This window comes from Labrus mixtus, chromosome 12 (genome assembly GCF_963584025.1).
Source record: "Labrus mixtus chromosome 12, fLabMix1.1, whole genome shotgun sequence".
In the NCBI taxonomy this organism is placed as follows: Eukaryota; Metazoa; Chordata; class Actinopteri; order Labriformes; family Labridae; genus Labrus; species Labrus mixtus.
Genome location: NC_083623.1, coordinates 18216825 through 18231230, shown reverse-complemented (window position 1 = coordinate 18231230; position 14406 = coordinate 18216825). Strand labels below are relative to the sequence as shown.

The 14406-nt window shown below is 41.0% G+C and overlaps 1 protein-coding gene across 2 annotated transcripts in view; it reads left to right on the top strand.

Moving 5' to 3' along the window:
- Positions 1 to 14406, top strand: part of LOC132985196 (1-phosphatidylinositol 4,5-bisphosphate phosphodiesterase beta-1) — a 115670-nt gene that overhangs the window by 69588 nt on the left and 31676 nt on the right. For both annotated transcript variants that reach the window (XR_009675027.1, XM_061052441.1), the window contains exons 8-13: positions 1991 to 2091; positions 2767 to 2933; positions 7805 to 7951; positions 9215 to 9372; positions 11659 to 11741; positions 12000 to 12084. Coding sequence is in view for 1 of the 2 variants with exons in the window: in XM_061052441.1 (XP_060908424.1) it covers positions 1991 to 2091; positions 2767 to 2933; positions 7805 to 7951; positions 9215 to 9372; positions 11659 to 11741; positions 12000 to 12084 (741 nt within the window). In the remaining variant the exon portion in view is untranslated. The remainder of the gene's footprint in view (positions 1 to 1990; positions 2092 to 2766; positions 2934 to 7804; positions 7952 to 9214; positions 9373 to 11658; positions 11742 to 11999; positions 12085 to 14406) is intronic.

The following is a 14406-nucleotide window of genomic DNA, read 5'->3' as shown; positions in this document are numbered from 1 at the left end:
GAGACACCAAAATACTTAAAATGTTACTGTCTCCTCATTTTTCCCCTTTCTCTGAACCTGATCCTCTCTCCCTTTCTTTCTAGTCTCCAAGCTCTTTCATCTCCTCTATCCTTCCACCCGTCTTTCCTCCACCAATCAGCTCATTCTGTATTCTCCTGATTGCTGCTTTTGCTCATTTGTTCGCAGTCTTATTTTCTAGATTTCTGCTTGACTCTCAGAACTGGTTTCTAATGAAACAAACAGACCTAGTGGGAGCAATAGAGATGACAAAAGCTGTTTTATCTGCACCTCAGTCAGATACCACTAGAGAGAAGCTGCTCCCTCATGCATAGAGGTGTAAACAGTCCCACAACACAGCAAGCAATCTCTGTACTCCAGCGGTAGTGAGCAATTTGCATGTTTAGACGTTAGAAAAATGCAGTTTAATGCAGTCCTTAACACCTGCCCAAACATACATATACAGCAGGGGCACACAAAAAATTGCAGTGCTAATGAACAGCTTCTGAATACAATCAGTATAAACACATTAATACACAGAACTACTAACAGTCCCACACAGAAACAAGCTATACATAATTAGCACAGAGATAGAGAGAGAGGAGGTAAGAAGCTGTTGCTGTATGAAGGTCTGGTGGGATTTGCTGTTGTTCCAAGGCGCAGGTAATTACAGTTAAATGATAGTGCTGCTAATCCCTCACACACGCACAGTCACAGGCAAACGTGCACACAGTACACAGCTCACACCGAGAGCTTCATAGAGTGACTCACTGAGTTTCAGCAGGGCTCGACCTGTATGCCCCCTCTTGGTGCATCCTCCCTCATCTGCCTCTTTTTGGCTCCTTTAAAAAACGATTTGATTCTGCTCTGTTTATTACAGGCACAATGCTACGAGCTTCTGCTGAGTGCACTTGTGTCTTTATCAGACCTGTTAGGCTCTGATAGCTTTATAAAGAGCTCTTATGGCCACAACTTTTTTTTTTTCTGTTTAAGCCCAAGTGCACATTACAAGTAGTCATCTTTTGTTACTTATTCCGGTTTGAAGTGCATGTATATGTAAATGCTTTCTGAGGGGGTCACCCGAATACTCCAATAGCATAGAGTGTACTTCTTGTTTACAAATCAGTAGCTGGCATAGTTTGAAGGTAAACGAAAAGTCAGTACAAACATGAGTTGAATGGAAAATATTACAGCAGCCTATGAAACAGACTGAAATAAATACTGATGCCTCAGCATGACCTCCAAAAGCAAACAAGACCATCAGGCAGAAGATTAATTTCTTCTATATAGTTCTTTTATGTGTCTGTTATTGCTGCCATGGGGTCAGTGTCAGATGAAGTGATTTACAGCACACAGACCAGGGCGGCTTTTGTTCACTTTTTCTGTGGAAAAGACTCACAGAGTATCAGGAATAATTATTTTTGTTAAAAAAAACAAAAAACGTAAGCATGTCCAGGAACGAAGTCAGCAAAGGGATAAGAAACATCGCTTTGTCCATTGGGGTGTCCAGAATGCACACAGACGGAAAGTCACTCACAGGAGCTTATACCCTCACAGTCATTAGAAGTCAGTGGGCTTCATTACCGGAACAGATTTGTTCTGAAGTGAGTTTGTTTATGAGCCATGTACTGATGGTCTGCTTTTGCCTGGAGGGGGAAAAAAGTCTAGCAGAGACATCTTAATGCACGTTGTAATTCCACATTATATAAATAACGCTTTCCTCACTGTTGTGAGTAAACAGATAACAAACACAACGGTTCCTTCTTGTGCAGCTAAAATGGTTTGCTGAATCCAACCAAGATCTCTGAAATACAAGCCTCTAAAAAGTTAGATACAAATATGACACTGTTTCACCCAAGGCCAAACTTTTTGGTTGCCATTACGTACAAGTTGTGGAGTTCCTGCTCCCACACACCACACCAAAAATAGAATTGAATGAACGTACAGTATGCACTCATATGCATGTGCTCGTGTTTCTGTCTTTTCTCTGCAGAATGACTCCATTCCCGAGGAAGACTTCACTCCAGAGGTGTACAACATATTCCTGAGCAACATCTGCCCACGATCTGAGCTGGACCACATCTTCTCTGATGTGTAAGAAATATGTTTAGAGTCTTTATTTATTTGCCTTTTCAAAAGTGATTCATCTCGCAACTTCAAAAGAATATAATGGACTCCCAGTTTAGAAGAAAAAACGTAAAATAAGCAAGAGGGATCTTGTCATGTCAGAGTGGGTATGCAGGATCAAGGCACCTGCTTGAAATACATTTGACATACCATTAGCAGTTTATCAGTACAGGAAATAATGTTTGAATGGTCCTGGTTGTGACTCCTTGTGCCTGGCACTGTGCTGCTGAAGCTGCCCTGCCCCTTTGGCCCAGAGGGACCATCGGCCGAGGCAGCGTGCCAGCCCGACCAGGGCCACTCAAAGTCATAGATTTTAATCACAGTTAAGTGAGACGACATGAGAGCCAGGAGGATATGGAGATGATAATTTAGTGGAACAGGCTTAGATACGAAAGGCGTTTTAATCAAATCTCATAATTTACTCAACACAACATTAAATCCTCTGCTCCTCTGCGATTCTGTTGCTTTCCCTCTCCACATCTCTTTAATTACCACTTCTCCCCTCCATCACCGTCTCCTTGTTTCATTTTCTCATATCTACATTTTCATATCTCTCTTTTTCATATCACTCCCATGTTTTCTTCACTCTCCCCTTGTTGCATTTCCTTTGCCTACATTATCCTCTCCTTTTTGTCTTCTTAGGGGGGCCAAGAGTCGTCCATTCCTCACCGTTGAGCAGATGACAGAGTTCATTAACATTAAGCAGCGAGACCCTCGTCTGAATGAGATACTCTACCCTCCACTCAAACCAGAACAGGTCCAGCTGCTGGTGGACAAATATGAACCCAATGAATCATTGGCACAGAAAGGTCAGTGGCTCAAATGCCTGTCAGTACAAACAAGAGCACAATATTTTGCAGCACATGAACAGATATTAGACACAATGTACACCTACTTCTTGATCGACAAATAAGCCATCCATGTTGTAAAGGTTTTGGCAACATAAACAAAAAAAAAAGTTTTTCCCCCAGACATAAGCAACATCTCCCAACCCTTTAAAGTCCCCCTTATCCTCTTCTCAGCCCCCCTACCCAACCAATAAATTTGGCAGGGGTGTTGCCATAGTTACACTCAGAAAGTGAGGGGACATAGTGGGGTGCCAAGGAACGGAATGTTAGAAGTCCGGATAACACACACACACACACACACACACACACACACACACGAGACACCACCACGAAATGTGTCATCCACTGAAAACACTGCTGAAGTTGACGGAGAATATTCTCTGTCATTTATTTTCATGACTGAGAGTGCATGACGAGAATTCTTAAGTGGAGAGAGAGAGTGAAGGAGTGAACCTTTGTGGAACTGTTGAAAACAAAATGTGAATTTAGATGAATATGCAAAGACTGCTGGGATGTCATTAAATGAATGTATCTCTGTGTGATAATACTGCAACAAATCTTCCTAAATTTAAATATTTTTGAAAAAGATTAATGGCCTTGATTAAAAACAAACAAATCTGATCCAAATTGTGTGCAGAATTTGAATATGTGGGTAATAATTACGGTGGCCTAAAAGCGCTCAGTTTTTGGAACAGTAACAGCTCAAACTTTTGAGAAATATGGTTATCCCCTGAGAGTCATAGGATCATTTTGATACCATTATTACATCACTTAGGCTGATAAAAAAGAAAAGAAAAGAAACAGTAGCCAGGTTGCCTAGGTTAGCACAAAACGGAAATCGGGGGAAGCAGCTAGCATGGCCCTGCCAAAGGGAAACAAAACCTGCCAATCAGCTCATGTGAAGCTCGCTTAGTAGCTTTACATGACTACAAGTAGTTTGACAAGCAGAAGGGTATCAGTATTTGTTGTCTTTGTAGTGTGTTTTTGTATTCTGCATTTGTGTTGTTCCTCCAAATCTACATTATGTGACTAGGCCTACACATTTGCTCATGTGTAATCCATTTGTGTGTTTAATTACCCTTGTTTAGTACCTTACCTTTTAAACCAAACAGAGATAAAGAGAATACTCACCAACATCATCATACAACTGCACATGTTTAAAGTATATAAATAAGAAATCTTGTGGTATCATAATAAAGCTTCAGGAGAGTCTCAGAATAATTTATGAACAGCCAAGATGGATGAGCGAAGGGGAGCCAACGCTCCTGGACATGTTGTGCTTTCATGTTAACAAAAACTGGAGTACATCCCACCTCAGATATCAGGCATCAGGGTCGGGAAAGTGCCAATTCAAATTTTTATCCCTGCTGGAAAGCCTGTTATGCAATGTGCCAAAATGGGTGACTTACTTTACACCATGTTATGTTTACTCTAAAGCAAATTACTGGGTGTTTTTTTTTTCATTATGTTACATAAAAGCAATTTGGAAAAACATCACAAAGGGTGGAAAATGCAACCTTCACTCTTAATTTGAAATCATCCAGTGTCAGGTAATTTCCTCATGTATGACCTACAAAGCACCAAAACTGTCATGGAGGCAGTACTCATTTAGATGATAACACAGATATATCTGTAGCTTTCCAATCAGTGCTACATCTGAGTTTAATAACACAGTAAGCCACATGATTTGTTAAATGTTTGTACTCCGCTGCAACAATGATCACTGCCAAACATTCATAGTGAGATTACAAAACTGTGTACGACTGTTGCTTGAAAACTTTTACTTTACTGCAGATCTGAAGTTCAGCACATTCATTCATTTCCTTTTCTTTTTTATTGTAAGATCAAACAAATTGTCTTGAGGCTCTCATTAAGTAGATACTTTGTTTAACAATTAAAACATGCTAATCCTTATCCAGAAGAGGTTGTTTATGTAAAAACCTGTTTAGTACTTCATTAATATGCCAATCACATTAGCGGCTTTTATATCTGATCACACTGAAACCAAATTGCCCTCAAATAACTCAAACAGAGCACCAGTGTCACTTTAATTAACTCTCCTGAGCAAAGTACCATTTTCAAACGTGAAACAAAATTAATCACGGGTGAACAAATTAGACCAAAATGACTCTTTAAACCATTTTTTTTTTAAGTATCCCATTTGACCGCCCGGCGTTTGACTCTGATCACAGCGATGTGCTAGCACCATGATGTTGTGGTTTCATCCTGTCCCAGGCTCTCTGGACAAGTGCCCTTCTCTGTCCCAGTGACAGATTTCCCCATGTGAAGTATTTATCTAGCTGGAGGAAGTGCAGCCATCTGCTCGGCAGAGGAGTCCAGGGCTCCACATGCTACCTCCACACACAGTCACGCACATAAACACACTTTTACCTCTTTCAAGGATACTCTAAAATGCAAACAGAACATTGCCTTTTTCTGAAAAAGCACCATGTGGATGTATGCACACATTAAGAATGAGGAAATACTAACACATTTATTGGATTGGGTGCCGTAGATCTGCCTCAAATATTTTGTTTAGATTAGGCAAAAGAACTTGAAAATGTTTCTTTTTACTGAACTTTCTCCGCTGCTCATTATCTCCGCTGTACTGTCGTGACTTCCACCTAGGATTGTTTGAATATTAGACCGTTCTTTCATCTCCTTCTTCGGTGCTCAATCATTGTCTCCGACTGCATTAGTCAGTGCTCAAATGTTCTGACACTGTTTGAATACAGATGAATAAAATGCAAAATGAAACAAGACACTAAAAGTCTCCTTCAACCAGACTGGATAGCATTGTATCATTGCATATTCATCTTCTGTGATTACATCGAGGAAGCTCTTTGCTAGATTGTCTTACACACCCACTTACAGGTTGACATTCAATTCTGAATTCATTTACACTGCAGCTCCCTCTCAGCTCAACAGAGTCCCTGATGTGGACAAAAAACAAAGTTTTTTTAATTCAACTTCCTCTCAGATCAAGCTTCACCTTTAGTAATACACCTGTATGTTCTCACTTGAGTACACCACTACTCCCAGTCATGTTAACACCATTACTCCAACAAATGACCTACAAACGTCTCGGGAACAGATGAAGACCTGCGTCTCTGCCTGTAAGGGGTACAGAGGTTAGACCTGAGCCTTGCTAAGGGACGTCCTGGCAGTCAGCAGAGAGAGAGAAGCTGAGTGCGACTGAGCTCTCGTGTCACAGACAGCAGCCATCGTTAATTAGTCCAGCAACTCTGCAGAGGGCGGCGCCGCATTAATTAGCATAAAGTGGCCGGAGGGACCTGCTGCACCCGTCAAGCTTGCATCATTTAGCATATTTAGCATAACATCAAGCAAGTGTGTCTGTGGGTAGAGGAGATTGCTACTGCTATGTTTTTGGCTTCAAGCGCTTGCTTTGTTATTAAACCCATGCAGGTGCGGAGAGTGTATGGTAATGTGTACGAAGATTTTGGAAATGATGGGAGCTTTGCTTCTGTTGCTTATGACTTATTTATTCAACATTATTTACTTCCTTGAGCACGCACAGTGCAGACATGAGCTCAGAGATGAATAAAAAGGCGACGCTTAACATGACTGACCTTGACAGGCAATCAAAACCGGGGAAAAACAACGTCAAGGGCAGTTCAGCCTTTTTCCAGATCGTTGTATGAACCTTTGTCAGGCAGAGAAATGCTAAGCAGAAGCTAGTGGAGCCTGAAATGTTCAAAGTCTCTTTGGTTTCAGACTGCCTGTAAAACAGGGGCAGGGATTTTTTTTTATATTGATAAATTTATAGATATAGAAACCTTTAATACCTAAGAGTACACATCATTAATAAAATTCAAAATACAATATCAGAAACACTGAGGCTCAGGCTTTAAGGATTAACCACAAAGGCTTTAGGCAAAAAGTGAATGAGTGTTTGGGCTTTATGAAACTACTGATGTAATCTAAGTGTCAATAAGTGATAATAAACATTTTTTTCTTCACACCTGCAGTATGTTTTCGATTCATAGCACATACTATAGACTGTAAATATTAAGCCTGAGTGACGTCAGTCATCTGTTACAGCAGGGGGTTCTGGAGGCTCATCGGCAGCCCCCCCATGCTGGAAATGCTAGCCTAACTTTCAGTCAACCTTCTACAGGCTGAGAGCTGGAGCTGAGGCGGGTTTTAAGCCTCTTGTCGAACCGTTACATCGTTCCCACCTGTCAATCATGTCAGCTACTCGCCTAAAAATTGATAAAACGTATCATTCATTAAAAATCAAAACGTAACAGTTTTTTAAAAATGTACCCCCGTACAGTGTGTGCCCATGAAGACAATAACTAATCAGACCACTACGTTTTTTGGCCAGGCAGTTAACATGTTCCTTCCTGCTGTAAAAACAGGCCTTTTTTGGCTGTGATGTGTTTGTGACTTCCGGTACTCCTGGAGCCAGCGTCAAGCGGACACTCAATGAGTCAATCTTCATGTCTATTTCCTGGTGAAGACATACACATTTGATATGTTAGTGAGTACTTGTTGAAGCAGGATGTGTTTGGGATTAATTGAAAATACACTACATTTCCAAAGTTGATGAAAGTGTTAATAACAAGTGCAGCAGCGTGTCACATTGATGTGTTTACAGTTTAGACTAACACAACAGTGAATATCTATAGCATAGATGATAAATGATGATGATTATCAGGCTAGTGTGGCAAATTGTTGGATTTAGTCATTCCATCAGGTCTTTTCATTCATTGAACTCCTTGCGTACAGATTTTGGAGGAGTTCCGGTTCTTGTCTTTCAAATGTGTCATCAGATAAACATCTTTGTGTGCTGTGTTGTGTTTGCGCAGGTCAGATCTCAGTGGAAGGCTTCGCCAGGTATCTGAGCGGGGAGGAGAACTGCATCATCCCGCCTGAGAAGCTCGACCAGAGCGAGGACATGACCCTTCCCCTCTCCCATTATTTCATCAACTCCTCACACAACACATACCTCACAGGTACACACACACACACACACACACACACACTTCAGGCACAAAATAAGAGAATGTTAAGACTGTCTGCCGCTCTGTCTAGATACACACACACCCTACCACTCAGCTCCTTTTAACTCCAGACTGATCCTCATCCTCTTCTCTTCCACACATGAACACTTCACTTATTCATTCTGAAATATAATTATGGTTTCACAAGTGAACACACCCGACTTCATACCTCGCAGGTCGGTCAATCAAAAGCACCGGTGCATTCGAGTCCTTGTCTCTTGCGTTCCCTCTCGAGAGGTTATCCAATCAGCTCATGACATGAGACTCGATTCATTGATATTCATGAGTTAAATATTTCTTTAGACTGGTAGTCACAGTAACTGGCTCCTGGCAGTGCACAAGCATGGCAGGCACAATACAGAGGCCATTTTCTCTTCTATGGATATTAAAATTCATCTATTCAAATCTATTCTTGGGGGAACTGGAGAGCATTGAATCTTTAAAGTGGATCAAATTTCTGCAGCCATGGAAAAAAATTGAATTTCCGTAATAGGCCGGCCTCGTAGCCTGCGGAATGAAGAAATAAGGAAAACAAACAATCGGTTGGCGATCCTTTTCTCACAAGCACTGTTTTCACTTAATGGGTTTTCATAGTGACACATCAGGATTGTATTGGAGGCAACAAGGGAAGTGAAATAATTTGTGTCCTTGCGGAATATATGTCTACCTCTTAAAAAGATCAACAAGATAATTAGACTGACAGCCGCCTGTGCAACTTATTCATTCATGTCGAGGCATTTTCATCCTATTGATCCATGTTACATTAAAGCATTCTTCATTTCTTCATTAAGTAAAGAAAGTGTGTGGGATAGGTATGCCATTTAAAAGGGAGAAGAAGAAAAAAAGAGTGAGAGGAGAAATCATTAGAGAAGTAATGGGAAAAAGGCGGATATTAATGATGCCACCAAAAGTGAGAGCACAGATCTGCTTCTCACTTCGACACAGTCCCCAACATGTTGCACAAAAGCATGCTGCTAATGTGAAGGGATAATTGCTTTGCTAATGGTGACAGGGTGATGAGACGTGCCAGCTCTAGATAACGACGGTTATATTGTTGGTACCGCGTGCTGTCAACTAATGCTGTAAATGGGCTCTTGAAAAGTGGGAGGACAAGGTTTTATAGACATCCTGTTCCTTTTGGAATCAATAAAAAAGTTACCTGGAGGGTTGTTTACGGTTTGTGTGTTTGTGTTTGTGTGTTTGTGCTACATGCAGCCGGCCAGCTGGCTGGGAACTCTTCAGTGGAGATGTACAAGCAGGTTCTCCTGTCGGGGTGCCGCTGCATTGAACTGGATTGCTGGAAAGGTCGCACCACAGAAGAAGAGCCTGTCATCACTCACGGCTTCACCATGACAACTGAAATCTCCTTCAAGGTAACACAAGGGGAGCAGAGTGCTTAAGATGTAGGAGAGGGGTTGATTGGACGGGTTGGGTAGAAGAATGGTGCGGGATGAAGCGTCTTTCAGTTTGGATAATATTGAATGTCTTTGTCTACAGACACAGAGGCGGGGAGGGGGGGTTCGTGGAGATGATGTAAACATGTTATCATGTTTCAGTGGATCAAACACTGATTCAATTTTGGTTTGGCTAAAAGCCACAGCATTCTGTGTGTTACTTACCGGTACTTTGTGTTTTGAAATATTGAAGGTTGAAGTGGGTTTCTTTGCTTTCCATTTTATTCTTTTTAGCTAATAAAAGAGCATTCCTAAACCTCTGCTTAAAGTTCAGTCTTCCAAAATAGGTGAATCTCCAAAAAAAACACATTTCCTTGTGTTTTTCTCTAAAACTATACGACTTGTTTCATATATGGTTGTGACTAGCTCGGGCATCCAAAGTTTTTGTGATTTACATCAAAATTTGATTTTGATATACTTAACATACCGTACATTCTTTAAAATAAATATGCTGAATTACTATGTAGATATGTACAAATATAAAATATGATGATAAAATCTTAATTAAGCAGCTTGTCATCAGAAGCAAAAAAAACGTGGCAGTAAAAAAAACGTTGGTTTGCAAGAAAGACGTTTAAGAAGCAGAACAATCTCAGACTTTGATCTGCATGTATTCACTGTAGACACCAGTTTCAAAGTTTGGTCAATGTTATGGCTTCCAAAAGTATTGACAGCAAACTTTATGAACATCAGCATCTCCATACACATGAACTCTTGCATCAAACAGATTATTTCAGGCTTGAATGATATCGCACATTTAAGAAGCCCCAAAGCACACGACTTCATTATGATCTTTAGAATGTGAATAGATAACTTTGTGCATTGTTTGAGGTTTTAAAATAGAAACCATGAACATGTCAGTCCTTTCTGATTTGACACCATAGTTACAGTGGTTGTTGTTGGTAACAGTTGGTGTAATTTACTACAACGGGTTTAGGTTTCGGGGAGCAGCAAACACTTCATGAGGAAGAAAAAAAAAATGCATCTGTCTTATACAACCAGTAAGGGACATTAGAACTGAATACAAGCATAGTGAGCACTGAGCAGCTTCTGCACACAATAACATCTCCCAATAAAAAGTATAGATACATTTGGTGTGATTTTAAGAACATTTAAAATGGCATTTAGTTGGAATAAATGATAAACAAAAACAAGTGTATAGTAAGAAAGAGGAAAATGCAGACAAACACAGTTGTATAAGATGTGTTAGAAACAAAAAGTAGGGGAATCGTGTAATGGACAGGGACGTAATGAAAAGCCCTAAACTGAAGTACTGATGGGCACTTAATTGAAGATGAAACGACAGAAAGAAAAGATGCATCGGAGGGTGTGAGAATCTGAGGGCTCGGTAAGTGTCAGGTGAAAGAGTAAGAGAGAGGCGGCTGGATTGATTGATGGAGGAAATTTAGCTCTAATGAGAGAAACAAAAGAAGAAGAATGAGCTTAATGGAATTGGTGTGAGTGAAATACAGAAAGAGGAGAGTCGTGAAGGAGAGGGTGTTAGAGTGCTACAGATGGAGAGGGTTGAGTAACACAGTTACAAAGTTTTTTTTTTTTTTTACTGGAGGAGATGGAGCAAATAGAAATGAAAGCATTAGCTGAACTGACATGGCTGGTAACGATGGTGTAATTGACTTAGAGATCCGATATCAGATGTTTAACCGTCTTTACTGGACTGCTCCGACATCTTTTCATGGCTTGACTCCAATTTCGTTGAAAAAGAAATTTGATGACCGCGCACAGAGCAGGATTATATGATTTGACAGAATTTAATTTCACATCATTCAGCAGAAAACCTGAACAAACCATAATGTCATGCAGCCACAACATGTGGAGCAAGTTGGAGTACAGTTTATTTTTCTGCACCTAAAAGACTGTCTTTCCCGCTCATCACTCTTGCTTTCTCGTACAGTTTTTGAATTCAATTCATGCATGTTCTCTGGGGAGACCCACAGGCGGTCTGGGAAATGTAGGCATTACTATCAAGGTGAATGGATGTAATGTTGGCTGAGCTCCGAGAGTTTCAAAATGCTTTATTTTCTTGTGACTCTGCAGTGCATAACCAAATAAACCAGCCGTGACATTTATTGCTTGAAACGTGCATTTCATTACTCAAATAACAACAATATTCCTCCCTAGGTGGGTGCATTCAACTAAAGATTTGAAGTTATGGCATTGTGTTTTTTCTCTGTTTGTGTTTTTAAGGAGGTGATCGAGGCTATAGCAGAGTGTGCCTTCAAGACCTCGCCATTCCCCATCCTCCTGTCCTTTGAGAACCACGTGGACTCGTAAGTCAACAGAGTCATTGTCAACCTTATTGATCAGTCCAGCAGCACGATGAGCCATTTGTTTCTAATTGTTTCTGTCAGCTGTGTGAAAATCGGAATACCTTTAAGGAGTCAGCTCTAATGGGTTGTTTTAAATGCTTTGAGTGTCTTTTTAGGTGCAGCATACATGTTCAATGTGTATCCACATTTTAAAGGAGAAACTATGACTGTGTGTGTGTGTGTGTGTTTGTTTTTGTGTGTGTGTGTGACGCCTCGCAGACCAAAACAGCAGGCTAAGATGGCAGAGTACTGCCGGTCAATATTTGGAGACGCATTACTGACAGAACCTCTGGAGAAATATCCTGTGAGTACATAAGGATGCTCAAACACACACACACTCACACTTATGCAGTCTCTCTCTCTCTCTTTCTCTCTCTAACACACACACACACACACTTATATGGCCAACAGCAGGGGATTGGGCAGATATTATCGCACAGATGGGTGCACCAAGGAAGTGTCCTTGAACACTGCTGCCCAGCATGCCGACCACACAGAAACATACATGAGGCAAAAAGCCGTATTTGAATGCTCACTCACATGTACTTGCCCATGTATATTCGCCCCTTTGTTCGCACACACAACCATTTCTCTACATTTATGTCCCATTTCCCTCTCTGCCTCTCCATCTGTCACACTCGCAGCACCATATCGACATGCCCTCTAGCACCTGGCAAAATGTGTTGTCACAGTTTTTCCTCTTTCTGTCACTCCAGGCACGCTCCTTAATGTCCTCAAACACTTAATCTCTCTGCCTCTCCTCAGTAGTTTTGATCATCATTTTTCAGTCCCCCACACTTACATACCTGTGGCAATTTATCCCAAGGAAGTCAACTTTTAATGATTCACCCTACACTCATGTTCATTCCCCTGAATCACCTCTCCGTCACCGTGGGAGAGAGTGCAAAGGACAGCCGGATGAGATTAAACAGACATGTTCTTACGTCGTAATCTAAACTCAGCTTTTTCTTGGCCGCCCTTTATCTGTCTTCCTCTGTTGCCATGGCTACCAGTCAAAAGCTTGCATTGTTTGTTTGTACCCAGACTCTTTTTTTTTTTATTTCTTTCCCAAAGGCGTCTTTGTGTTCAATGACGTGAGGTAAATGTAGACACTTGTCACACAAACTCTCACGCACACCTCTTAAACCGGCTGGGGCACACATGAAAACACACACCACATAATACAACCCTGCACACACATGTACTTCAACAAGGAGCACTTACTCTTAAGGTGTTATTCACCAGGGATGTCTTATCCCTGTCGGTGTAACACTGTGGAGCATCTAACGCTCCCAGCAGCCTCCTGACACGGGTTTGACATTGACGCATTATCAGAGAGGAGCCTTTTGAATGGTGGAGGAGAGGGAGAGATACGAGAAAACAGACACCAAAGGAGAAGATTGAAAGAGAGACAGAGGGAGAAAAGTGCTGTTGAGGAATCCGATTTCTACCACTGAGCTTGTAATAAGTGGGAAAGGCGAGAGCAATGACAACCTCGCTCCCATGGCACTGAGACAGCCGTGTATACAGAGAATCAAACAGGATATCAGCTCTGTGAGTCCATAGGGGAAGGGGCAGGAGGGTGATATGGTGAGATTGGTTCCCACTGAGCATAAAGTGACAGTAAAAAGGATTACAGGTTTTATAGAATTCAGGCTCCACTAGTATCTCCACTCCACATCATGTTCTAAAGAGGAGTCTGGTGATGTTGTTGTTTTTGTTTTTTCAATTAAAGTGCAAACAGTCTCCTCTTTCCAAATGATGAACTAAAATTGCTTAAAAATTGGATTCGCCTTGAACATGTTTTCTTGTTTGTAATGTGGTTTTTAACAGCACATTCATTAGGCTGATGAGGGCTGCATTCCCAAAACATTTTCATTATAACTGCTGGGGAAAAAAAGAGAAATAAAGCTATTTGTCTTGCAGTGTGTTGTTGGAGGAGCTTAGTTTAAAGCCATGGACAGTGCAGGACTGGCAAGCAGAGAAAGAAGGCATAGTGATGTGACCAGAAAAAGCAAGTAAGGGCTGTCAGAGTTAGTGGAGCTAGAAAGCTAACACATCAGTCAAGATACTTAAGATGATACACCCTTCTGAAAGACTTCACTACTATATCACTGAGCATGCAGTATCCCACCTACTCCTCCACAAGTATTCAACTCTTAACTTAAGCTTGTTTTTCTTCAATAGCCTGTACGATGTAGAGTCAAAGAAGTGCTATCACAGGATTAAAGTTCAATTGATGTTAACCTTGCCCTAATAATCATCATAATCTGTGTATCACATTGTTGGAAATGGTCAAATTATAAAACGGTCCAGATTTAAGTGGCAAAATTGAACTCAATTTGAAGTCAAGGTAGTGGCTATGAAACTGTGTTGCAGTGAAATAACAGAAACATCTCTTGCAATGGGATCTTAGAACCAAAATTAATCTTTTTGCAGAAAATAACGGAAAACCCTTTGCAGACATGTATCCATACTTTTGATTTATTCTGTTTTCCTGTGATTACAATTTTCTCGAGATCTCGGCTTATAACACTCGTATCCTCAGAGGTGCAAAAGCACAGAATCATACAAACATACAGCCGGCTGTTTTGTTGTCTAGATCAACAGAAAATGATCCTGTCCA